The following is a 25,359-nucleotide window of genomic DNA, read 5'->3' as shown; positions in this document are numbered from 1 at the left end:
TTGACAGATGACCCGGAAGTTCAAGAGAATAAGAGGCTAGAATCCAAATATTGCTTTTTTTTTTTTTATATACTCGCGCCCACTTCTCGCTTTCTGAGGCGTTACACTGTATTTTCAGTGTTCCTAGATTTTAAACGCACCACAGAGTACTGTCTTTCTCTTGTGGAAAAGCCTTCCGGAAACGAAACTGAGTAACCGGAAGTGACGAGAGGGACGTCCGGAGTCCGGAAGGCCTGGGGCGCATCGGGTGGGAGGGGAGCCGGCGGGGCTGCGGGGTGACGTGGAGCGCTCGGCCTGCGACGCGGGGTGGCGGAAGTCGGGAGAGCAGGGTCTTGGCGGAGGTTCCCGAGTCAGCTCCGGTAACTAGGGGAGGACCTCGGAGGCTTCTCCGTCGCGGGCGGAACAGGGATCAACTCCCGGGCGCCCCTGCGTCCAGAGCCGGGCCGCCGGCGAGGCATGCTCGGCTGGTTGGGGAAGCGGGTCTGGGGCCACCGCGCTGCGTGGCTTCGGGTCGGGTCGGACCGGTCGCCTTCGCGTGTCCGAGCCCGCGGGCGTCCAGTGTGCCGCCCCCGCGTTGAGGGCACTGCGCTGGCCTCGCCCTGGTCCTGTGCAGTCCTGGAGCCTGTGCAGACCGGGCTGGAAGCTCGGGTTACGTCTTTACTGTGAGGAGCTGCATCGCTCTGTCTTGCTGAAAAGGGGCAAAATGAGTTATCTCGAGTGTTACTTTCGTTGCTTGTTACACATCTGAACAGAGGCCCCTCTGAAATGTACAGTGAACAGAGTGCGTCGGGTGTCTCCTGAAAGAATGATTTACTTTAAAATACCTGTTGTCCTGTCAGTGGTGGATCAGCTCCTACAGCAACTTCAGTGCTTCTAAAACTCAAGGCACACCCCTGACAATTTAGACTGGTGAGGAGGCTAAAACAGCACCTACAAGTGAACTGTGCCCGATTTTTTATCACCTGTGAGAAGGCACTGTGAACATTTCCCTTTCTGAGTGCATGGGTTCTAAAAGCAGAAGCAATTAAAATATAAATTTTTAAGTACAGGCACTTATCGACTGTGTTTATATGATATCGTTTTAATTCTTTTCTGTGTATACGTTTTTGGATTTTTTCCAGTGGAAGTCTTGAAGTACATTTCATTAAAGAAAAAAAAATGACTACTCTTCAAGGTTTAGAAACCAAAGGTAAGTGTTCTTATTTTGATAACTTTTTAAGACATGAAATTTATGGTTAAATTTATGAATCTCATAGTCTCCTTGAATCATTTGTGTTTCAGATCTCTTCATGTTTTCTTTGTAGTTCAGATTTTATATTTCAGTACTTCAGGTAAATAATTGAACATTAACATCATTAAGTCATATGTATTGGATGACTACTTACTTTTAAAAGTTTAGTGTAACAAAACTCAGTTTTATAACTATATTCCTTATCCACTGGAGGATCGAGATTTAAATAAAGAATCAAGTACCAGCAAGGCCACACTCTCATTAAGCATTAGAAAAGATCTGGGCTCCTCTCCTAGTGTTTGCTGGAACTCTTTCATGTTCCTTGGCTTTTCTGTCTTTGTATTCACATGGTATGCTCCCCTTGTGCATTTTTATGTATCCAACTTTCCCCTTTTATAAGGACAGCAGTCATATTGGATTAGGGACCCACCCTAATCTTGTATGATTTCATCTTAACTACATTTGCAGTTCCAAATAAGGTCTCATTCTGAGGCACTGAGATTAGGACTTCAGCATAAATATTTGGGGTACACCATTCTACCCATAGCACATTCCACATACAGTAGTCAGTTTGTAGTACTGCTTTGCTTATAATATTCTTGATCATTCCCGATCTTTTGAAATTCTTTCCATGTCTTCCAAGCCATCACTTGTGCCGTCAACCTGCTTTGTAGCTCTTTATTGCCCAACTCAGTAACCTCATATGACTACTTGGATTTAAATTAACATTTTTTAAAAATCAATATTTAGTTCTCATTCATATTAGCTACACCTGTTTTAGTTAGCTTTTTTTTTGCTGCTATAACCAAAAGACCTAACAAGAACAAGTTTGGGGGAGGAAAAGTTTATTTGGGGGCTCAAAGTTTCAGAGGTCTCAGTCCATAGATAGCTGACACCAGAGGAAGGAAGAATATCATGATGGAAGAGTGTGGCAGAGTAAAACAGCTCAGGATATGAAACCAGGAAGCAGAGAAAGAGGTAGCTCTACTTTCCGGGGACAAATATATATACCTCAAAGGCATACCCCCAATGACCTACCTCCTCCAGCCATGGCCTACCTGCTTACAGTTACTACCCAGTTAATTCATATCTGGTGTGGTTTTCTGGGTGTTTTCATAAACCATTACAACCTCCAAGTGCTCAGTAACCAAAGTGGTTAGTGTTTATTGTAGTTCTATTATTGCCAAAAAATTCTTTTGAACAGTGCTGCTCTAGCAGTGCCTTCTCCCTGGTTTATCTTTTAAACATCAGTGTTTTTCACTTTTTTCTCTTCTGCTCTCAGAACTTCTGTAATTAATTATCTGTAAGAACAACTTCCAGATTTATCAGTAGCTCAGATCCCTTCTCTTGAGATTTAGACCCTTATAGACTGTAACTGTCTTTTCTTAGATATAGACAGTAATCTTGGTATGTCCCAAAGCGAACTCCTGACCCCGCTCAGTTTGGGGATAGAGTTGAGTTCTGCCGGCCAGAGCCTTTATTGAGAGATTGGAAGCAGTTTTCTAGAAGCAGACTTTTCAGGAAGCATATTTCCAATAGTAAACTCTGCTTATGTCAGTTCTTTAAAAGGGATTCAGAGCCAGGCGCAGTGATGCACGCCTGTAATCCCAGTGGTTTGGGAGACCAAGGCAGGAGGATCATGAGTTCAATCGAGAGAGAAGCATCTCAGTGAGATCCTGACTCTAAATAAAATACAAAATAGTGCTGGGGATGTGGCTCAGTGGTCGAGTGCCCCTGAGTTCAATCCCTGGTACCCGCCTTCCCCCCACCAAAAAAAGGGATTCAGACATATGTTCAGGAAACAACAAAGAAAGATCACGCTAAGTATTTAATTAAATTTGATACAGCTGTATGCAACAACTGTATCAGTCATTTTCACAAGTCACTAAAATAGTTTAATAGCATTAGAATAGGCAAATCAAAGTAATAAACTGGGAATAAATGGGAAATAAGAACTATTAAATGATAACTAATGTGAAAAATAGAATGGCATTTGACAAAAACTAAATACAGTATTATGATTAGTGATTAAAAGCTTGTTCTTGAAGTGCTTCTGAAATTGTTATTGTTATTTGTAATGAGGATTAGAGTTATAAAACACTTTCATATATTTTATTTCATTTGATCTTAATTATCTAATAAGGAAAATAAATCCAAGTACTAGTGCTATTCCTACTTAATATGTTAACTGTTGTTAGTGAACAAAGTTACTTGTACTGCATGGCCTGAGAAGAAGTGTACATAGACTTGACCTTGTCAGTTGTCTGCATTTCCTGTACCTGCCTTAGGTGAGAAACATGGTTATATTCTTGATCATTGGTTGTTTGGTATCACAGAACTTCCTCACAGAAGACATAAGAGCTATACTGTTATCACTGGAGTGATGTATCATTGCTGCCAGAGCTGTTCTAAAAGGGAAAAATCGGGCTGGGGATATAGCTCAGTTGGTAGAGTGCTTGCCTCGCAAGCACAAGGCCCAGGGTTCAAATCCCAAGCACCGCAAAAATAAATAAATAAATAAATAAAAGGGAAAAATCTGTCAGACTGTAACTGAGGAATTAATGATTTAGTGTAAAGGGAAAAAGTAAGCAGTTTTTAAAGGAGTTAGTTATTGAACATTTACACACACCTGAAATCTTCATTAAGCACTTCCTCCTTATCTCTGTGCCAAGCCTCATTTCTGTAGCTGGTGATATAAGAAGTAGGAAGCCTTTCTACTCTAAGGAGCTTCCAATAGTTTAGTCTGCAAGAGAAAGAAATCATCTTAAAATATTGTAGTATTCGCATTGTTCTGAAAGCTCCAGGGGATGGGAGAGGGTGCAGTTGAGGGATTTATCCAAGTTTACATAATACACAGCAGTGGGGACTTACATACTACTCTGACTCAGAATCTGATGGCAGCGGGGACTTAAATTTTGATGCAGTCTGGTGTTCCTTCTCACCCTGCTGACTTTTTTTTTATTATTATCTTTGTGGATTCACAATGTTATGAATAAAGGACAGTATTTATTCAATGACAGACTATAAAATCATACTTTTTGCCTAAATATTCTGGAGCAAGGATTGTCAAATTGTGGCTCTTGGGCCTCCTTGAAAATGGTTGCAATTAGATGATAGGGAACAGTAACTTTGAGTTCCACATCAATTAAATGTTGTTCTGAATAAAAAAGAATTTTGTTCTTCTCATTATTGGATCTATAGTACCAACTTTATTCCATAATTATTATAGTTTTAATTTCATCAGTAATATCCTTTCTTTTACCTCCTGGTCCACAAAGCCTAAATATTTACTCTCTGACCTTTTAGAAAAAAACTTTGCCAACCCCTATTCTAGAATGTTAAACTAGTGACCTTACTTGTTAGGTCCCTACATTTGACCAGTCCTTGGAGAAGGCAATTAGAATGAATCGTGAACCTTAGATATAGTTCAGTTTATTGGTAAGTGATCACAGCTGAAGGTAGCGTTGGTGAGTATCATAGTGGTGGTCTTGTTGATTCTCCTCAAAGAGTGGAGAAAAGCAAGGGATGGTGTTTTGCTGTACGTAAGCAACACTCATAATTGTGGAGCTGGTACCATAGAGTCTGGTCTTTCCACTTCAGAGAAGGTAATTGCTCATGAATGTGCCCTGGATTGTGCCAGTATATATGTAATAAAGGTATCTTTGTGTGTCACAGGGAAAAATAGAATTATGAAAGGCAAACTACCAGGTGAAAAAATGTCAAGCCCTGGCTCTCATTGCCAGCTTGCCTATGCGTTTTAGCTAAAATCAGTTGTCAGTGAGAAGGAGCTGCTGTATGATACGCAGCACAGCCTTGGTATTCATAAATCTTTGAGTAAGTAGAACAATTCAAATGAAGTTAAGAGTAAATTTAGCCAGGTGCATTGGTGCACACTTGTAATCCCAGCAGCTCAGGAAGCTGAGGCAGGAGGATTGCAAGTCCAAAGTCAGCCTCAGCAAAAGCAAGGAGCTTAGCAACTTAGACTGTCTCTAAATAAAATATAAAATAGGGCTGGGGATGTGGCTCAGTGGTTGAGTGCCCCTGAGTTCAATCCCGGGTACCACCCCCACCCCCCAAAAAAAGTAAATTAGTGTTGAAACCGTTGAATTTCTTGATTGGAATTTTACCATGTATTTTGTTTGAAAAAAGATATTTGTTAAAACCCCATTAATGTTTCTTTGCCTTTTAAAGTTAGCATTATCCATTTTGTCATCTGTTCTTTAATCTCCATTGCTTAAAATCACAACTCAAAAATGTTCTGAAATCCTGTTCAACTGTGATCAAGTATCACATCTCTTGTATTTTTTTTTTCAGTTGTAGATGGACACAGTACCTTTATTTTTTTTATTTTTAATGCGGTGCTGATGATGGAACCCAGTCCCTCACACGTTCTAGGCAAGCGCTTCACCACTAAGCCACAACCCCAGCCTGTGTCTTCAGCCTCAGTAGTCCTGAGTAGTATGGCTCCTGTGATCTTTTTATTTTTGTTGTTTTTAATACTCTATAGTTATTACTTGATTCTAAGTTCTTGAATGACAGCTTGTCTTATTAATAAAATAAAATTCGCATTAGATAAAGTTAGACAAATTTAAAACCATATTTTAAGAACATGAGAATAGTTATTTTTAAAAACAGTTCAATGGATATTCTAGTGAGTACTAATGTGCTACAGCATGTTTTTAAATAATGTACAGATCCTTTATCTAACTTTCTCAAATACTTGCTTATCTTTTTGAAATTCAAGTCAGTCTTAAGGTCTCAAATGTGTTAACATTTATATTGAATTGACATTATTTTATTCTAGTATACAATATTTTATAGAACAGAGCACATTAGTTCCACCCCAGATTTCTTTTTCCCTCCCCTCTAATGTAACTTGTGATTCCCAGGACATTACTACATATACAGGAAAATTTTGAACAACAACAACAAAAAAAATCTTTTAAATGAAAAAAATTAGTCCTGTTGTCTAGTGATATGACTATCTTAAAAGAGTAAAAGTTAGAATTATATTTTATAACATTAAATAGACTTCTTCTTTTTAGCAACACCCAAAGTTTGTTAGGAATTTCTTTATAAAGAATAATAATAATGATCACAGTAGGCCCTAATATTTAATGCGTGCTTACTGTTCCAAGCACCATTCTGAACTCTTCTCTTGTGTTCTTATTTACTTTTAAGGATTATATTAAATCATAGGATTCAGCATGTTAAAAAAGTAAATCTAAATAAGAACATAAGAAATAGATTATAGAATGATTTTGGAAGATAGTTTGGTAATACAGATCTTCACCAAACCCATTAATTCAATGCTTGGTAATTTATTTGAAAGAAAGAAATACAAGTCAGGTATGGTAGTGCATGTCTGTAATCCTAGCCATGTGGTAGGCTAAGGCAGGAGAATTGGTTGAGTTCAGAAGTTCAGAGCTAACCCTCATAACAGTGATACTTTCTCTCAACAAAGGAAGGAAAGGAAAGAAGGAAGAAAGGATCCAGAAGTTGAGAAGTTGAGGCATGAAAATGTTCACTAAACCATTATATAGTAACACTATTTATTATAGTGAAAAATTGAAAAAACAAATATTCAACAATATAATAAGTGAATTCTATATAAGCCTGAAGGCATATATTATAGCTATAAAATGAAAAATATGAAGACTATAACAAAACAAAAATATATTAAACTTATAAAATTTATGATTATAGAAATATTGAAGAAGTTTGAAATAAGTATTTTTTAGTGATAACATAGGTAAGTTTTTTTGTTAATATCTTTAATAATGTAATATTTTAAAAATAGTAATAGAAGCCAAAGATGTGTGACTGTGTGTGAAGATGATCTGTTCTATTTGGTAGTTTTTGTATCTGTATAGTGAAGTTTGGAAGAGGAAGAAAACTAAGTTCAGTAAAAGTAGACCTAACAAAGAAACTTCAAGAATTTATTCTGATTAGGTATTTTCTTTGTTATAAAACACGTTGGCAGGTAGCTTTTGAACATTCTTAACATTGCCCCAGGTAACTTTTGAACATTCTTAACATTGCCCCCAAAATGCTTACCCTTTTTATAGTGCTTTGGCCAGAGAACTCCATTTCAGGGCCAGAATTCCAAGAACCAGGGTGACAAGCAGAGTCTACTTCAGTTTGGAATGTTCACAAATTGTACCTCTCTCTTAATGTGGCTTTGAACATCAGAAACTCTAAAAAAGTTTAATTTTTTTTTTTTTTTTTTTTTGTGGTGCTGAGGATTGAACCCAAGGCCTTGTGCATGCAAGGCAAGCACTCTACCAACTGAGCTACATCCCCAACCCTAAAGAAGTTTATTTTTAGTAAGATCTTATCATTGCTCTTACCAAATTCAATAAGTTCTAATAGTGTAGGTATAGTGAAATGTGATTATTTGATATAGTAAGATATTTTATTTAGTAATAATCAAAACTAAGAACATACTTGTGCTTTTTTTCTAAGTTCTGTTCCAGGTCTTTGTCTTAGGAAATTACATTGTATTATTATTTATATATTGCATATTTATGTTATTGTGTATTATTTACATAATCTATTATACACATACGCATATATATGAGATTCAGCTAAATAGTAATGAAGTCACTAAAGAGCAATCAGTAATTCAAGATTGCCTTTAATGTTTCCATAGAAATAAGTTTTCTATCAAAATATTTTTGTACCTTTATTGCACCCCACCGTACATTACCCTGTTATACAGTTTATCTTTTTTCTTTTATGGGTGCTTCCGAATGAATCCAGGGCCTCATGCATTTTAAGCACAGGTCCTATCACTGCCCTGCACTTCCATTACCCATTTTATCTTTTTAGGTGTATATCCTGTCTCCTAAATTAGATAGGAAGTTTCTGCAGTAAAGTGGTCGGCACTGCCTCAGAATGAACTCCAAGAGACACGCAGCACCATGTTCACTGCCTGCCACCACTTCATTAGTCATTGTGATCACTGCTACTGACCTGTGTGCTTGTCCTCTACCCTCTCCTTAGTCTCATTCATTTATTTTTCATCACAATTTATTATTCATTTTTTGCATTGAGTACTGTGTACAAGTACTTCACTGGAAATATAGTGTACCTAAAATAAGTTGAAAGCCACTGGAGGAAACAGAACACTAGTAAATGTTATGGTGAAAGCGATGTATGTGGAAGTTTAATCTGACAATGCAATGTTGTTTCACTTATGTAAGCAACACCTAAACCCTTAGGTTTAAGAATGTGACTCACTCTTTGCCTAATCATTTCTCTGGTTTAACATGTTTTCCCTTACCCTTATGTAGAGCATTCTTTGCCAGGAGGTCACAAAACAAGATGAATTTGTTTTGAGGTACATAAATGGTTTGTAAATATGTATATGTAAACCTGATACTTATTTTTATATTAACTAAAATTATTATCTACCATATGCCAGGCGCTTGATCTTATACGAAGACCAAACCAAATGTTGTGATTACAATTCTCTTGCATCTTCTACCAAGAGAGGCCATTTACTAAGGAAAGTTGGAGTCTGGAAGACTTAATTCATCTTTTATTGACACATGATTGTTTGGAATATTACTTTTAACTGTAAATATTTTCCTTTTTAAAAAAATTTTTGTAATTCTGAATGTAAAACAAAGCAGTCTTGGCATTTCCTTAGCCTTTCTTTCTGGTAATTCATGTTTTGTTTTTCCTGTGTTAGTCACCCTTACTTCAACCCCAATCCGAGGAGCAGGAGATGGAATGGAAACGGAAGAGCCACCTAAATCTATTGAAGTCACCTCTGGAGTCCAATCCATAAAGCATCATATCCTTCAGAGTCCACGGAAGAAAGCAGTTCCCTCAGAGAGCCCAGGAGTTCTTCAGCTGGGAAAGATTCTCTCTGAAAAAGCAGTAGAAGTCGAAGCTATAAGAATACTTGTTCCCAAAGCTGCTATAACTCATGATATCCCCAACAGAAGTGGAAAGCTTAAGTCTCTAGGATATCATAGAGGAGAATTTCATGGTCAGCCAGAAGGAGTTATAGAACCTAGAAAGGAACTCTCAGAGGTAAAGACTATATTGGAAAAGCTCAAGAACTCTGAACGGAGGTTACTACAAGACAAAGAAGGTCTTTCAAACCAGCTCCGAGTACAGACGGAGGTAAGAATGGCCTTAATAGCTTAAATGGCAGCTACTCTTTACACCTGAACCTTCTAAGCGTAGGCAGAAAGGTCTGTTTCTTCATGGATATGTCATTTATCAAAGGTGGTCATTTCTTTAAAATTTTTCCCCTTAAATTTCTCATTCTCTCTGAGGGCACCTAGAGAGAGTTAATTGATCAGTAAGCGTGATCAAGGATGGAGGTGAGAGGTGCTTTGGAGAAGACTACCTATAAATTGTCAAAGTAGGTTACAGTTATAAAGTGCCAAACCAAAGGGTGATCAAGTCAAGCTTTTAAGTTGACGACTTAGCAGTCCTTGTTTTAAGGATCCATAAATCCCAAGTTGTTCTGCCTGTGTACACATGATACATAGGCAAATGGTGCTATAAGTTGTGTCTTCATCATGATAAAAACAATCTATAGTGCTTGATTGTGTTGCTGTAATCTTTACATTTTAGTAAAATTGCCTTAACCCTCCCTTGTTTCTCTATTGGACTGTATCTTTTTGCTAGTTACTAGTCTTGTGACACCATAGCGGTTCTTGTCCAATGTATTTAACAATATGTATGTATGTATACATACACACATATATATATACACACACATATATTTATGTAAATTTTTGGGGAGGAGGAACTGGGGTCTAAACCCAGGGCCTTTTGTTCTGTCAGCTTATGAGTCACATCCCCAGGCCTTTTTATTTTTTATCTTGAGACAGGGTCTCATTAAGTTGCTTAGGGCCTTGATGAGTTGCTGAGGCTGATCTGGAACTTTCAGTCCTCCTGAGTCACTGGGATTACAGGAATGCACCACCACGCCTAGTAACAATATATTTTAAATATAACTTTAACCAATTTCTAAGTATAAAAGTAGTACATACTTATTAGATCTTAGTGTTAAGATTTCTAAGTTTGTCACACTACTTCATATATTATTGAATATGCAGCTCTTCTCTGGATGGTCCTATAGTCTCCTGAAGTGGAAAAATGATATAAGGAACCTCTCTCATTCAGAAATCACTCCTACAGTGTTTAAGACCAAAAGAAAACTGTGAACTCAGACATCTGTAAATAGTAAACATTTTTTTACAATACAGAAAAACACAATGAACATGGTACCATCCATAACTACTATCCAGGTATAACTTCAAAACTATACATGTTGAATTTATTTTGTCTTATAACCCACATTTTTTTCAGTCATTATTTTCCTTGTAATAATGTTCTAATTATTAATAGTAATAGTGTTCTTCAGTGGCTGTACCATGCACCAATACAAGTTTGACATTTGTTTTAATTTTTTGCTCTTTTCAATAAAAGTATAAAAAATGTACTTATAGATACCCTATACTACTGCCTTTTCTTAAATTCCTAAAAGTCTTAGGACACAAAGAAATTAACTTGTAGATATTGAAATAAAAACCACATAAAACATTCTCTCATACTTTGGGGCAAAATGTATTGATTTAGTTTTCTGATTGCATTTCCTTTCTGTTGACTGGAAGCAGTTTATTTTCATGCTAAGGAGTTGTATTTATTATAGAGGTTCAGTTTATAACCACATTATCTACAGGTAAAGATAGAGATAATGTTTGTATACATTATGCATCTTAATTATTTAATATCATTTTTTGATATACACTTATTAAATAAGCGATCCACATTACACAGAAACACAGGTTGTTTTTGCTACATTAAAGTCAGTGCATTACTTTGAGCTTGTTGTATCGATTATGTTCTTTTCTTCTAGGTAAATCGTGAGTTAAAAAAGTTGCTGGTGGCTTCTGTGGGGGATGATCTTCAGTATCACTTTGAACGTCTAGCCCGTGAGAAGAATCAGCTTATTTTAGAAAATGAAGCCCTAAGTCGAAACACAGCTCAACTCTCGGAACAGTTAGAACGTATGTCCATACAGTGTGATGTGTGGCGTAGTAAATTCCTCGCAAGCAGGTATTTTCTATTCTACATAGTGTTTCATTTACTAGTTTTTGTTCTGTCAGGTTTTTGAACAATAGCATAAGAAAGTAGATTGTAGTACAAAAATTTCTACTGAGGTTGTCAGAGTACTTCATACATCATTTAATATGTGGTTCTCACACAGTCTCCCTGAATGGGAAAATAATAGAAGCATCCTCTCTTAGTCTAGAAATCACTCCTCCCATTACTGTTTAAGACCAAAACAAACCTGTAAACTCAGATATCTGGTAAATATTAAAATCACAAAAGGCAAAACTACATTATTTTTCCTCTACCTTCTATCTGGAGAACTCTAATATTGTTCCCACTGCCTAACAGGACACTGTCCATGTCCTGTTCTCAGAGTTCTTTCTTTTGTCTACAAAGAGATCTTCCTAACCTTTTTCTCTATATACATTAAAAAATTACAACATTTTTATGGCATACCTCATGAGGCTACTCTCTAGCAGATAGTAAACCAGGGCCCTAGTCCAGGCATCTGACCGCACTGGTTGGGAACTGTGGGATATATATTATGACTCTGTTTATCCCTGTTGACTTTGAGTTTCTGGGAATAAGATCTGATGTTATTCATCTCTATATTTCTAGTGTTTAGAAAAGGACTTCATGTGTTTAACAATTACTGACTTAATTGTGGAAATTTTTCACAAAACACCAAAGTTTTCCAGGTTATACTTTTAAGAATCACATGTTTCTTCATGTACTAACATTTGTGATACACTCTAGTAGTTGATTATTCTCTTGAAGTCCTTCACTTATTTGTTTCCAATTATGCTAGTATAGTATGCTATTTGAAGAAATTAACTTTCTATTTATTGATTTCAAATGAAAGAGTTCTTATTAAACAGCTTAAGAGGCAAATCATGCATATGTTATACAGGTTATTATAATATGTAACTTCTACCTTAGAAGATGGAAAGATCTCCCATGTTCTTGGATAGGCAGAATTAATATTGTCAAAATGGCCATACTATCAAAAGTGCTATACAGATTCAATGCAATTCCAATTAAAATCCCAATGACAACGTACCTTACAGAAATAGAGCAAGCAATCATGAAATTCATGTGGAAGAATAAGAAACCCAGAATAGCTAAAGCAATCCTTAGCAGGAAGAATGAAACGGGGTATCGCAATACCAGAACTTCAACTATACTACAAAGCAATAGTAACAAAAACAGCATGGTATTGGCACCAAAATAGGTAGATCAATGGTACAGAATAGAGGACACAGACACAAACCCAAATAAATACAATTTTCTAATACTAGACAAAGGTGCCAAAAATATGCAATGGAGAAAAGACAGCCTCTTCAACAAATGGTGCTGGGAAAACTGGAAATCCATATGCAACAGAATGAAAGTAAACCCCTATCTCTCACCCTGCACAAAAATCAACTCACAATGGATCAAGGACCTTGAAATCAGACCAGAGACCCTGCATCTTATAGAGAAAAAGTAGATCCAAACCTTCAACTTGTTGGCTTAGGATCAGACTTCCTTAACAGGACTCCCATAGCACAAGAAATAAAAGCAAGAATCAATAACTGGGATAGATTCAAACTAAATAGTTTTCTCTCGGCAAAGGAAACTATCAGCAATGTGAAGAGAGAGCCTACAGAGTGGGAGAATATCTTTGCCACTCATACTTCAGATAGAGCACTAATTTCCAGAATATATAAAGAACTCAAAAAACTCTACACCAAGAATAAAAATAACCCAATCAACAAATGGGCTAAGGATATAACAGACGCTTCACAGAAGATCTGCAAGCAATCAACAAACATATGAAAAATGTTCACCATCTTTAGTAATAAGAGAAATGCAAATCAAAACTACACTAAGATTCCATCTCATCCCAATTAGAATGGCGATTATCAAGAATACAAGCAACAATAGGTGTTGAAGAGGATGTGGGGAAAAAGGTACACTCATACATTGCTGGTGGGGCTGCAAATTAGTGTAGCCACTCTGGAAAGCAGTGTAGAGATTCCTTAGAAAACTTGGAATGGACCTACCATTAGACCCAGCTATCCCACTCCTCGGCCTATACCCAAAGGACTTAAAATCAGCATATTACAGAGATACAGCCACTTCAATGTTCATAGCTGCTCAATTCACAATAGCCAGACTGTGGAACCAACCTAGATGCCCTTCAGTTGATGAATGGATAAAGAAACTGTGGTATATATATTCAATGGAATATTACTAGCTATAAAGAATAATAAAACTATGGCATTTGCAGGCAAATGGTTGCAGTTGGAGAATATCATGCTAAGTGAGATAAGCCAATCTCAAAAATCCAAAAGACGAATGATCTCGCTGATAAGCGGATGATGACACATAATGGGGAGTTGGAGGGGGGCAAGAATGGAAGAAGGAGGGACTGTATAGAGGAAAAAGAGAGGTGGGAGGGGTGGGGGGGAGGAAAAATAACGGAATGAATCAAACATCATTACCCTATGTAAATGTATGATTATGCAGATGGTATGCTGTTACTCCATGTAGAAACAGAAACAACATGTATCCTATTTGTTTACAATAAAAATTAAAAAAAATAATATGTAACTTTCTTAACATCCTGATCAACACCCATGGTAGCATTCTAAAGATAATAAAAATTACTGATATTTTAGTTGAATTGATCTTTTAATGTCAAAATTGTTTTCCTTTTAAGGAATTCAGTAATAAGTATGGTCTGAAACTTCAAATTTTAGTTTTAAGATTTTCAGCTCAGGGCTGTGGTTGTAGCTCAGTGGTAGAGTGCTTGCCTTGCATGCATGGGGCACTGGGTTCAATCCTCAGCACCACATAAATAAATAAAATACATTGTGCCTCATCTATAGCTAAAATAAAATTTTTTTAAAGATTTTTCAGCTCAAGCTATATTGTAAAATTTGCTTCAGTTTCATCAACAGAGTTGGTTAAGTAAAATGTAGTATGTACAATCGGTAGAAAACACGAAGTTGGTTCTTCAAAACTAGGAATGAGCTGGGCCTATATCTAGCCACTCAGGAAGCTAAGGTAAATTGAGGCCAGCCTGGACAATTTAGTAAAACTCAGTCTCAAAGTAAAATTTTTAAAAGGTTTAGGATTATAGCTCAGTGTTAGAGTCCTTGCCTTGCATGTGAAAAGCCCTTGGTTCAATCCCCAGTACTGCAAAAATAAACTAGGAATGAAATAGAGTTGCATGTGCTTATATGGAAAAAGCTCCAAAATTAGTAAGTGAAAAAAGCAAGGTATAGTAAACGTCGTATTAAATAATCGCTTTTTGTAAGCAATTTTTGGTAAAAACATTTAAGAAATTTTTATGAGTTATATATAAAAGAAGGACAGGCATGCTGGGCAGAAGGAAAGACTTAGTTTTTATTTTATGGAAGCCTTTCTATGTTTCTGTATTTTTCTAAGGGCAAATTGTAATTGAGTAGTAAAAAAAAAAAAAAAAAAAAGCTCATTTTTGTCTTCCCCTTTAAATTTTTCTATATTTAAACTCGTTTCATTTATTTTCCAAATATAATTAACCTTGAGTAAGATTGGGGTAAATTCAAAAGCCACTGTATAGAAAAATTAAATGTTTCCTTTGTCATTTTATAAATAAATATTTTAACTGAATCCCTTTAGTGAGCACTAAATTTATAAATATTTTTAAATGTTTTTTAGTGAAAATTTTTAAACAAGACAGTATGTTAAATCTTTTGTTATTTTTTGAAAATGCCAGTTACAAAGCACTATATTAATATTTCTTTACTGTCCTACTTTCAGAAAATTTGTATGTGAAATTTTAATCTGTTTCAGGGTAATGGCAGATGAACTAACCAGCTCCAGAGCAGTTTTACAGCGTCACAATCGAGATGCACAAAGTGCTATACAAGATCTCCTAAGTGAACGGGAGCAGTTTTGTCAAGAAATGGTAGCTACCAAAAGGTACGGCACTTGTTTACATATTGAACTCTTATAGTTTTTCCTGCTATTTTTGCTACTGCAATAATGTTTTTTAGTTGTCTACATTTGATAACTTATAAAACAGATGTCTTGGGAGGGAGGAGGCCTAAAATATAGATATGCCTTTTCACCTGTTCTCGATTAGGGAGAATATTATTTATACCAGTAATTTAATAGAAAAAAATCATTGAAATTTAAAACTGATTTGGATGATGGTTTTGTGGTTTACTATAACTTTTGGTAGAAGCCAAGGAGTATACCTGTCTTTCCTATGGAAGGTAATCTTTTCGAAGACTTTCTACAGGATTAGAGTTCGTTTTTAAATAGGTATACTCCAGAACTACTAAAAACCATCTTTAAAAAAAAAAAAAAAAAAAAGTCTTCCTTAAAAAATAAGCTCCTTGCACTGTATATAATTGAATTATTACCAGTAGAATCAGTAAGGGTCAAAGAGTAAATTGTATGGATGATCAAAAGAACAAAGCACAGTACATCAAAGTATCACAATTTGTGAGAGGCAGCTAATGCGGTGTTTAGAGGGAAATGCACAGCCTTAAATGCTATTTTGGAAAAGAAGAAAGGTCTCACCAGTTATTGAAGCTCCCTCAAAAAATTAAACCCAAAGTAAGCAGAAGGAAGAAAATAATAAGGATGAAAGCTAAAGTAATTAAAAAGAGAACCAAATGCTAGTTCTTTGAAAAGATAAATTTAAGAAACCTCTAACCAGTCTAATTAGGGTAAAGAGAGGAGATTCATATTAAGTGTTAGGAATGAGGGGAGTATGCACTGCAGGTTATATAGACATGAAAAAAATCATAAAAGGCTATTACTCACAACTCTATGCTAGTAAATTCAATTATGTAGATGAAATAGACATACTAACAAAGGTTATTCTAGAATAAATATTTATTGATCCCCAGAACTACAAAGAAAAATAAGAAAGTAAAAAAAATATGAATTACCTGAATAGTCCTAATATATTAGATATGAATTTGTAGTTAAAACCCTCTAGTAAGGGCAATTCTGAGTCTAATTGGATTCACTGAATACTAGTAAACATCTAGGAAAGAAGGAAATATACACAGATTCTTCTAGAGTGTACAGGAGAAAGAAACAATTTCCAACTCATGAGACTACCATTATCTTAATACCAAAACCAAAGACATAACAAGAAAACTATAGACCAGTATCTCTAATGAACATTGATGTAAAAATCCTTAACAGAGTTCTAGTGAATCAAATGCAACAATATAGAAAAAGATTTGTATGTTATGACAACATAAGGTTGAGCTCAGGTATTATAGGTTGGTTTAGCATTCAAAATCAAAAAAGAAAACCCATAGATGCACATATCAGTAGCTCCTATACTAAAATATAATAACTAAAAAAAGTACTATTCGTTGAATGATTTTCAGGTTGACTGGTGCTTTCTGTAGTTAACTTATTTGACCAGACAGCCTGCCTGGTTTATTGAATTTGGAGAGAGAAAGATACAGGAGAAAGAATATATGATTTCAGAAATGTATTTCTCATTTATTTATTATTATGGATGTTTATATTTTGTCTTCTCACTAATGTTCAGAGTTCATGTGTATCTTATGCAGATTTTGGAGGAGCTTTTGGTCTCCTTACAGTGGGGAAGAGAGCAGACTTACTCCCCCAGTGCACAACCCCAAAGCACAGCAGAACTTGCATTAACAAATCACAAGCTGGCAAAAGCATTAAATTCTCATCTTCTGGGGAATGTTGGCATTAGCAGTCAACAAAAGATACCATCAGCAGTTGAATTCTGCAGCTCCCCAGCTGAAAAAATGGCTGAAAAGGTAAAATAGTTTTCATGATCTGTGGAACTTCTATTATGATCTCTCGAATTTTACTGTACCCTTACTGAAAAGCATCATGTTATAATGTTGGCATTGGGAGTTGGGAAGTATGGAATCTAAACCTGATTTTCATGCTAATAAGCTTCTTGTGATCATTGAGACAATTGTTTTCTCCTCTGAGCTTTAATTTTCTCTACCATAACTGCTCTATTTTGAGGAGAAAAAAAATTTGTTTTGAAAGAGATTCAGTTTTTTTTAGCAAACAACACATTGAAAATCCTTTTCTTTATACTCATTTTGATATAAAAACCGCTGTAAAATTTATAATTTAGTAATCATTAGTAAATTAAATGGTTTACTTCTGATCTAAGAAATTATGTAATTCCCACATAAAAGTGGGGAATGTGCTCAATAATACAGAATCAAATAATGTAGACCAAGTACCTCCAGTTTTGGATGAATTCAGGGCTCATGCAGGTGACCTATCCAATATGTGCTCTCACAGTTCTTTGATGACAGCCAAGTTTACCTTACAACTTTAGTACCCAACTCCCATCTTGGACCTTGTTATTCAGTAGACCTCTTTCATCATTAAAATCTTCAGCATCTTTCTCTCTGATCTGTGACTCCAACTTTTCTAACTGATTCTTTCATTTTTACTGCCTTTTTCTTGATCACATCATTATTATTCTTCCCTCGATCCCTGCATTTTTTTCCATCTCATCAGCTCACAGTCCCAGCTTCTCTTTCTTCCCTGTCTTTCTTGCCTAGGCTTCATTTTAAGTACCTTGTTCCCTTGTCCTTCCCAGGTACTCAGAACCCAGGCCTGTGTCAGTTCAGCTGGTCAAGAGCTTTGTTTCAATACCCATCAGACTACTACCCCACATTCAGCAGATGACTTTGGTTCCTGATTCACAGAAGAAAGAGAGGGTACAGGCAGAAAACTGCCCCAAAGTCCCAGTTGATGTCTGGAAGCCTTTCATGTATGATGACCAGCATCATATTCATTTCTCTCCCAGGAAAAGGTGTTCCTCCTTGGCCCCAAGCATAGCCTCTCTCTAGGCACACCATATCCGTGAACAGTTATCCCTTCTCTTTCTGTTAACTCTTTCCTTTTGGGTTAAGAACATGCCCGTGTGTCATTCATTTAAAAAACAAGTCTCCTCTCTCATTAGTTCTCATTAGGGTATGGCCTCATCACCTTCCCTTCACAACCCAGAGTCTTGGACAAAACCATGCTTGTTTGTCATTGCATGCCACCCACTTCCAAGTATAGAAGACTCCCAGCCTCACTGTTCTTAAAAGTACTCTAATAAAAAGGTCATGAATGTTTATTTCATGGTCATATTTTACTGAATCAAGCATTTTTTCCTCATACTCCCTGACTTCTGTAACATTACTCTATCTGACCTCTTCTTTGGAGACATTTTTTCTCCTTTAAATGTTGATGTTCCATAGGAATCTCTTCCCTACTCTTCAGACGTCTTGGTTTCCAAAGCACCACGTTCTCCAGCTCCTCACTGCTTCTGTAACCACTCTTTCTCAGTATTCAAGCAGGAGGGCCGGACCCTCTTCCTCTGGCCATGCTTGAGGCTTTCCTCACTTAACATACTTTCTGTATTCTCACAGGACTGTCATGTTCCTTTAGATGTATGCTTGTGTTTCTCTACCAGAAGCATTTTTTTGTTAGTTCAAGAGATTTGTATACACCTGCACATTTCTGCTTATTCTACAGAAAGGTAAAAATGGAACAACCTTTTTCCTTCTAGTTTTTGCATTTGTACACCCCCTAAAAAGGAGAAAAATCACCTTCTTTCCTATACTCCATCTTTGTGAACTATTCCTATTGTATATAATGTTTTCAGGATTTTTTAAATAATGAATATAAAGGCAATAGCAGTTTACAACATATAGCAGTTTCTCGATAAATGGTAGCCATCATTTTTATTTTTTTTTCCTTCATGCCCCAATCCTGTTAATTTTACAGATCTTATCAGTTCCTTCTGATTTACACTCGCTTCTAAGTTCCAGCTCCTGACCTACACAGCCTAGACTGTGGCAGTATCCCAGCCTCGTTTTTTACCTGCCTCCAGGCCATCCTGAGCTTGGTTTCCAGAAAGTTATTTTTTAAATGCCAATACAATAATCACATAGCTCCCAGTCTCCCTCGTTATTGAATCTAAATTTTTTCATATAGTAAAGAATTTTTGGAATCTTTTTTCCATCCCTCCTTCTCGATTGCCCCTACCACGCTGAAGTTCACATCTAGCAGTGTTGACCACTTCTCATTTCCTACACGTGCCCTGTGTCTCTGTCTCCCTGGACTGCTTCCCAGCAGCTGTCCTGTCGCCCGCCTCTGCACCAACTGTGAGAGTCAGCCTTCCCTAGGTCTCACTGGCAAGTCTAGATGTGCCTTCTGCGGACTTCTGTTGCACTAGCTCTTCATTAGCTTAAGTTGTAGTTGTGTTTGATTCTCTGTCCTTCTCCCAAACCCTGAGCTGCTCGTTTCCTCAAGATGTGGCATAGTATGTGGTACAGAGAAGGGACTCAGCTGTTTACTGAATGAATCAGTGCCTAGAACAATACTCAGAAGTTTATTGAAACCTTGTTTCCCCTTTTCTACTATTCTCTTTGTTGGGAAATTATGTCAGTGCATACTTGGTTGCTGCCAGGAGCATTTGGAGTAGTTGACCATTCTGTCTTTTGTGAAATACTCTCTTCCCATGTTTTTTTCTGAATCCTACAACTTCCTGTGTTTTCTTTTATCTGACCATTCTATTTCAGAATGTTGGGAATTCTCAGGGTGTGGTGGAGAACTCCTTGTTTTTCTAGTCCTTTATCCCATTACATTTTCCCACTTAGCAAAACTGATAGCCCTTCTTCCTTAGGATTTCTTGAACCTTTCAGCCCCATTACCTCAAGTTGCCATTAGTTTTTAATCAGGTAATTGCAGTGATTTACCTTTCTTCTTCCCTTGTCTGCCCTAATTGCCCTTCTTTTCCCATCTTCCACACTGTGTATCACATGATCTCTGTGAAAGGGACGATGCTTAAAAATCCATCCTCATCTCTTTTAGACTACCGTCCAAAAGCAGTTCTATTCATACTGGTGTCTCAGTCTCCTGTTGAATTTCCTAAGCATTTTGTTTCTCTCTAAAGATCCATAATGTAACAACATACATAGGATATTTGGAAACCTTATTTTCCCCTCCAAATTTATAAGTAACTCTAAGTCCTTCTTCTTTGCTTGTTATCTTATATTTAACTGGGTTGAGTAAAATTGGAAAGATCTCAAAAACTAAATTGAAAAGGCAAAGCTTATTTGAAAAATACAAGTCCTAAATAGAATGGTGGCTCACATGCAATTCTGGGATATTCTTAAGGTAGCTGCAGTGTGGGTGTGGTGGTGACTTAGAAGGAAAAAACAGTCTTCTGGACAACATCAGGGCAGGGAAGTGGGTTTCTTCAGCCCTTCTTGAAAGCTTCTTTGAATAAGCTTTCTAGAGAGAAAGACCTTTCTCTGATTCCTTTCACAATTTCCTTATGATTGCAGTGCCTACCTCCTTTGAAACATAACTCATATTCATCATGTGATGATTACTGGGAGAATATGAACAAGAGGTAGGAGAGCTGTGAGCCAGACATGTTATCCTTATTCTTAGTTAGATTTTTTTCAATCCAGAAGTTCCTTGTTTTGAATATCAGTAAAGGTGACTAAATAGGAAAAGTCAGAGCAGAAGAATAGGGAGAATGACAGTGTTATGGAACCTAAGAAATGAGAACATGATTGTTAACACGAACTATTGCATATAAATTGGAAAAAGAAATGAAAGCTATTTATTTTACAATTAAAAACTAATCAGACTGCAAAATAGCATTCAATAAAAAAATAAAGATCAGAATCCTGATTCTAAGTAGTTGAATGAAAGATTTAAGAAGATTCAGTGAACACAGATAAAAATTGTCTTCACTTAAAGTAGAATTGATACAACCTCATTTTCTCTGGTTTTTATTCCTGTCAATATTCCTAAAAGAGCATTAATTTCATCATTCTTAAAAAAAACATGTAACCTAGAGTAATGTAATAATAACTAGGAATCACTGTTAAATGTATGATTTAGGGCGATGGTATTGTTCTCAAAATCATCCTTCAGATGTGATTTTTATGAGTTTCATAGTAATGAACTGAAGCTTCATAGGTAGTCATACATCAGTGAAATGAAAGGCTTTTATTAGTTCATACTGCATACTTCTAATATTACCTCTCATTTTCCTTAGGTTCTTCGCATTTTGGATCCAGTTACCTGTACAGAAAGCTCACCTGATAATCCATTTTCTGAGTCTTCACCAAACACATTACTTGCTACTAAGAAAAATATTGGACGATTTCATCCCTATACTAGATATGAAAATGTAACTTTTAATTGCTGTAATCACTGCCAGGGAGAACTTATTGTCCTTTAATATTCCATACGTTGAAGTCATGCTTATTTCCAAAGTCATTTTTATTTGGGAGTTGGGGTTCTTATAATGCAAACTAATGTCACTTCCTCTTTACATAATGTATATCTGCAAAGAGATTTTATGTTCCGGACTCCACATTATCCTTTCTAAATAAATATCTCAGGGTAAGAAAGCAAACCGTGTAGGTATATTTGAAGTAGTGGGTAATTTCCAGGCAAACACAGTGTTTATGCTAAAAGACTCAGATTTTTTACCTGTCTTTGAGGCCCCAAGTTATTATTTATCTTGTCTATTCTGTAAGAAAAGAATTTATTTTGGTGCACTACAGCAGCAAACTACATCCATGAGTCAAATGTCGCCATACACATTCATTTCATATTGCCTAAGCCGTTTTTGAACAAGAGTTGAGTAGATGCAGCAGGGCTTGTAGAGCCTCAAAGAATTGTTCTTTACAGAAAAAATTTCTGACCCTTACATAAAAATAATCCTGGGGAATAGGGAGAAAGAAAGTGTTTCATTCATTTTTATGGTAATTTTTGGGCTACAAAAGAGGCTTACAGAAACACTAAGGGTGATTGTGTGTGTATGTATGTGTGTGTGTGTTCATTTTACAGAATGGTGGGTTTCACTGTGGCATATTCATGCATGCATAAAAAAATATTTGATCTTCACTCCCCAATACATCCCTCACCCTTATCCCTTCCTCAACCCTACTAGTCTCCTAATTTCAGAGTCCCTTCTTTTCCATGTTTCTCTGTTTCCTAGTTTCCACATATGAGAGAAGACATACAATACTCTTCTCTCCACGCGACTTATTTTGCTTCAGATTATGGTTTCTAGTTCTGTCCATTTTTCCTGCATGAATGTCTCTTGCATGTATGTACTACATTTTCTTTACCCATTCTCTGTTGAGGTATGCCCAGGGTTATCGTAACTTGGCTATTTTGAATTTGTGCTGCAATAAACATAGTTATACATCTGTCTCTAAAATATGCTGATTTTAGTTCTTTTGGATAAATACCAAGGAGTGGTATAGCTGAATCATATGATCATATATTTAGGTTTTTGAGGAACCTAAATAATGATTTCCATAGTGGCTTTACTGATTAACCTTCCTACCAGTGATGTATAATAGTTCCCTTTCCATGCATCTGCACCAGCATTATTGTTATTTGGATTCTCCATGAATGACATTCTAAATGGAGAAAAATGGAATCTCATGTGGTTTTGATTTGCATTTCCCTGATGACCAAAGATGTTGAACATTTTTTCATATATTTTTGGCCATTTGTACTTCTTTTGAGAAGTATCTATTCAGTTCATATGTCCTTTTATTGGTTGGATTATTTGGTTTTTTGATGTTGAGTTTGGGTGGGTAGCCCTTAGTGCATTCTGGATATTTGCCCCTTTTGGAAGGGTAGCTAATGAATATTTTCTCTAATTCTGTCAGTTGTGTCCTCATCCTGTTAAAATTATTTGATTTGCTGTGAAGGAGGTTTTAAATTAGATGCCATCTCATTTATTCCTCTTATTTCACTTGCTATACTGATCTAATTCAGGAAGTTTTTGCCTGTGCCTATATGTTGGAGTTTCCCCTACGTTTTCTTCCAACAACTGGAAAGTTCTGATCTTACAGTTAGGTCTTTGATCCATTTTGAGTTGTACAGAATGAGAGGAATTGAGTTTCATACTTCTATATAGGAATATCCAGTGTTCCCAGAACCACTTGTTAAAGAGGCTGTCTTTTCTCCAGGATATGTTTTTTGGCCCCTTTGTCAAGAATCAGATGATTATATCTTTGTGGATTTGTCCCTGTCCTACAGTCTGTTCTATTGGTCCACATGTCAGTTTTTTACTAGTATAGTACTCTTTTAGTTATGACTTTGTAGTATAACTTGAAATTGCAATGCTCCATATTGGCTTTGGGTTTGCTACATATAGTCTTTATGATATTGAGGTAAGTTACTTCTATTCCTAGTTTTTTCTGGGTTTTTATTTTGAAAGGTTGTTGAATTTCATTGAAAGCTTTTTCTGCATGTTGAAGTGATCATGTGGTGTATTACATTTATTGATTTTTGTATATTGAACCATGCTTGCTTCCCTGGGATGCAGTGAACCTGATAATGGTATATGATCTTTTTAATGTATAGTTTAATTCAATTTGCTAATATTTTATTTAGGATTTTTGCATCTATGTTCTACAGTTTTCTTTCCTTGAAATATCATTATCCAGTTTTGGTATGAGGGTTAGTCAGGCTTTGTAGAATGAGTTTGAAAGCATGTCTTCCCTTTCAGTTTCATGGAATAATTTGAGGAGTATTGACATTTGAAGACCTGGTAAAATTCATCTATGAATCCATCAGGTCCTGGTCTTGTCTTTGGTGGGAGGCATTTTACTGCTTCAATCTCATTGCTTGTAATTAGTCTGTTTAGGTTTCTGTCCTCCCTTGGTTCAGTTTTCTTAGGTCACATGGGTATTGAAATTTGTCCATTTCTTCTAGACATTTTTATTTATTGGAATATAAGTGTTGAAAATATACCTAATGACCCTGTCTGGATTTCAGTTGCATTTGTTGTAATATCCCCATTTTTGTTGTCAATTTTATTAATCTGGGTCTTCTCTATTTTGATTTGCTTAGCTAAGAATTTATCTATTTTGTTTATTTGAAAAACCAGCTCTTTGTTTCATTGGCCCTGTGTATTATTTTAGTTTCTATGAATTTTAGCTCTAATCTTAATTTTAACTAGTGTTAGATGTGCTTTGTTCTTGTTTGTTTGAAACCATAAAGTGCATCATTAGCTTGTTTATTTGAGATCCATTAGGTTTTTGGGGTTTTTTTTTTTGTTTTGTTTTTTAATGTAGGCATTCATAGCTATAAACTTCCCTTAATACTTTTGCATCCCAGAGATTCTGGTATGTTGTGTTTCCATCTTGGTTGGATTCTATGTACTTTTTAATTTTCCCCTTAGTTTCTTCAGTGACCCCCCTCATCATTCAAAAGTACATTTCTTAATCTCTATGTATTGGTGTAGTTTCTGTGGTTTTCCTTGTAATTTCATTCCATTATGATCTGAAAAAAATGCAAAAGATTATTTGTTTGTTTTGTTTCTGGTGTTTTTTGTTTGTATTTGCTGAGATTTGCTTTATGGCCTAAGCTATGATCAGTTTCTGTTTGAAAATCTAAATTCCTCCTATACCTCTACATCCATGTCCTTCCTTCCCAAGATCATGGAAATTTTCTGCCATTATCTTACTGAGTCGGTTTTCCATACTGTTAGTCTCTATCTTCTCTCCTTCCTCAGAGCCAGCAGTTTTTAAGTTTGTTCTTTTAATGTTGTCCCTGAGCTCTTGAGTATTCTGTTTGTAGTTTATTTGTCTTTATTACTGTATGTTCCATTTCCTGCCTCTTATCCTCCAACCCTAGTATTATCTAGTCTGCCTGTAAGACTTAACTGACTTTTTTATTTGATTAACGGAGTTTTTCATTTCCAAGATTTCTGTCTGGTTTTTTTTTGTTTTTGTTTTTGTTTTGTTTTTTTTTCAGAATCTCTACCTCTTTATTGAAATGTTCTTTCATATCCTGCCTTTACTCCTGTAGTTCATTCTTTAGATTTTCTTTTAATTCATTGATCATCTTACTAATCAACTGAATTCCTTGGTATTCTCTACCCTTCATTATCTCTGAATTTAGTTGTTAGGGAGTTTTGAACTTTTAGAGACATCTTATTGCCTTGTTTTTTCATGTTATCTTTTATGTGTGTTCCTATGTTGAATGTGCTCTTCTGTAGG

At 36.0% G+C, this 25,359-nt stretch overlaps 1 protein-coding gene across 1 annotated transcript; it reads left to right on the top strand.

The window, feature by feature from the left end:
• Nucleotides 1-298: 298 nt before the first annotated feature.
• On the top strand, nt 299-21,739 carry Blzf1 (basic leucine zipper nuclear factor 1). The gene is made up of 7 exons (XM_047521794.1): nt 299-359; nt 1,110-1,189; nt 8,928-9,367; nt 11,118-11,317; nt 15,137-15,267; nt 16,889-17,106; nt 21,384-21,739. Exons 2-7 carry the CDS (start codon nt 1,159-1,161, stop codon nt 21,567-21,569), a joined length of 1,206 nt encoding a protein of 401 aa, XP_047377750.1. The 5' UTR covers nt 299-359; nt 1,110-1,158; the 3' UTR covers nt 21,570-21,739.
• The last annotated feature ends 3,620 nt before the right edge of the window (nt 21,740-25,359 follow it).

This window comes from Sciurus carolinensis, chromosome 12 (assembly GCF_902686445.1).
Source record: "Sciurus carolinensis chromosome 12, mSciCar1.2, whole genome shotgun sequence".
NCBI classification, from domain to species: Eukaryota; Metazoa; Chordata; class Mammalia; order Rodentia; family Sciuridae; genus Sciurus; species Sciurus carolinensis.
This window is presented reverse-complemented; position numbering and strand designations above follow the sequence as displayed.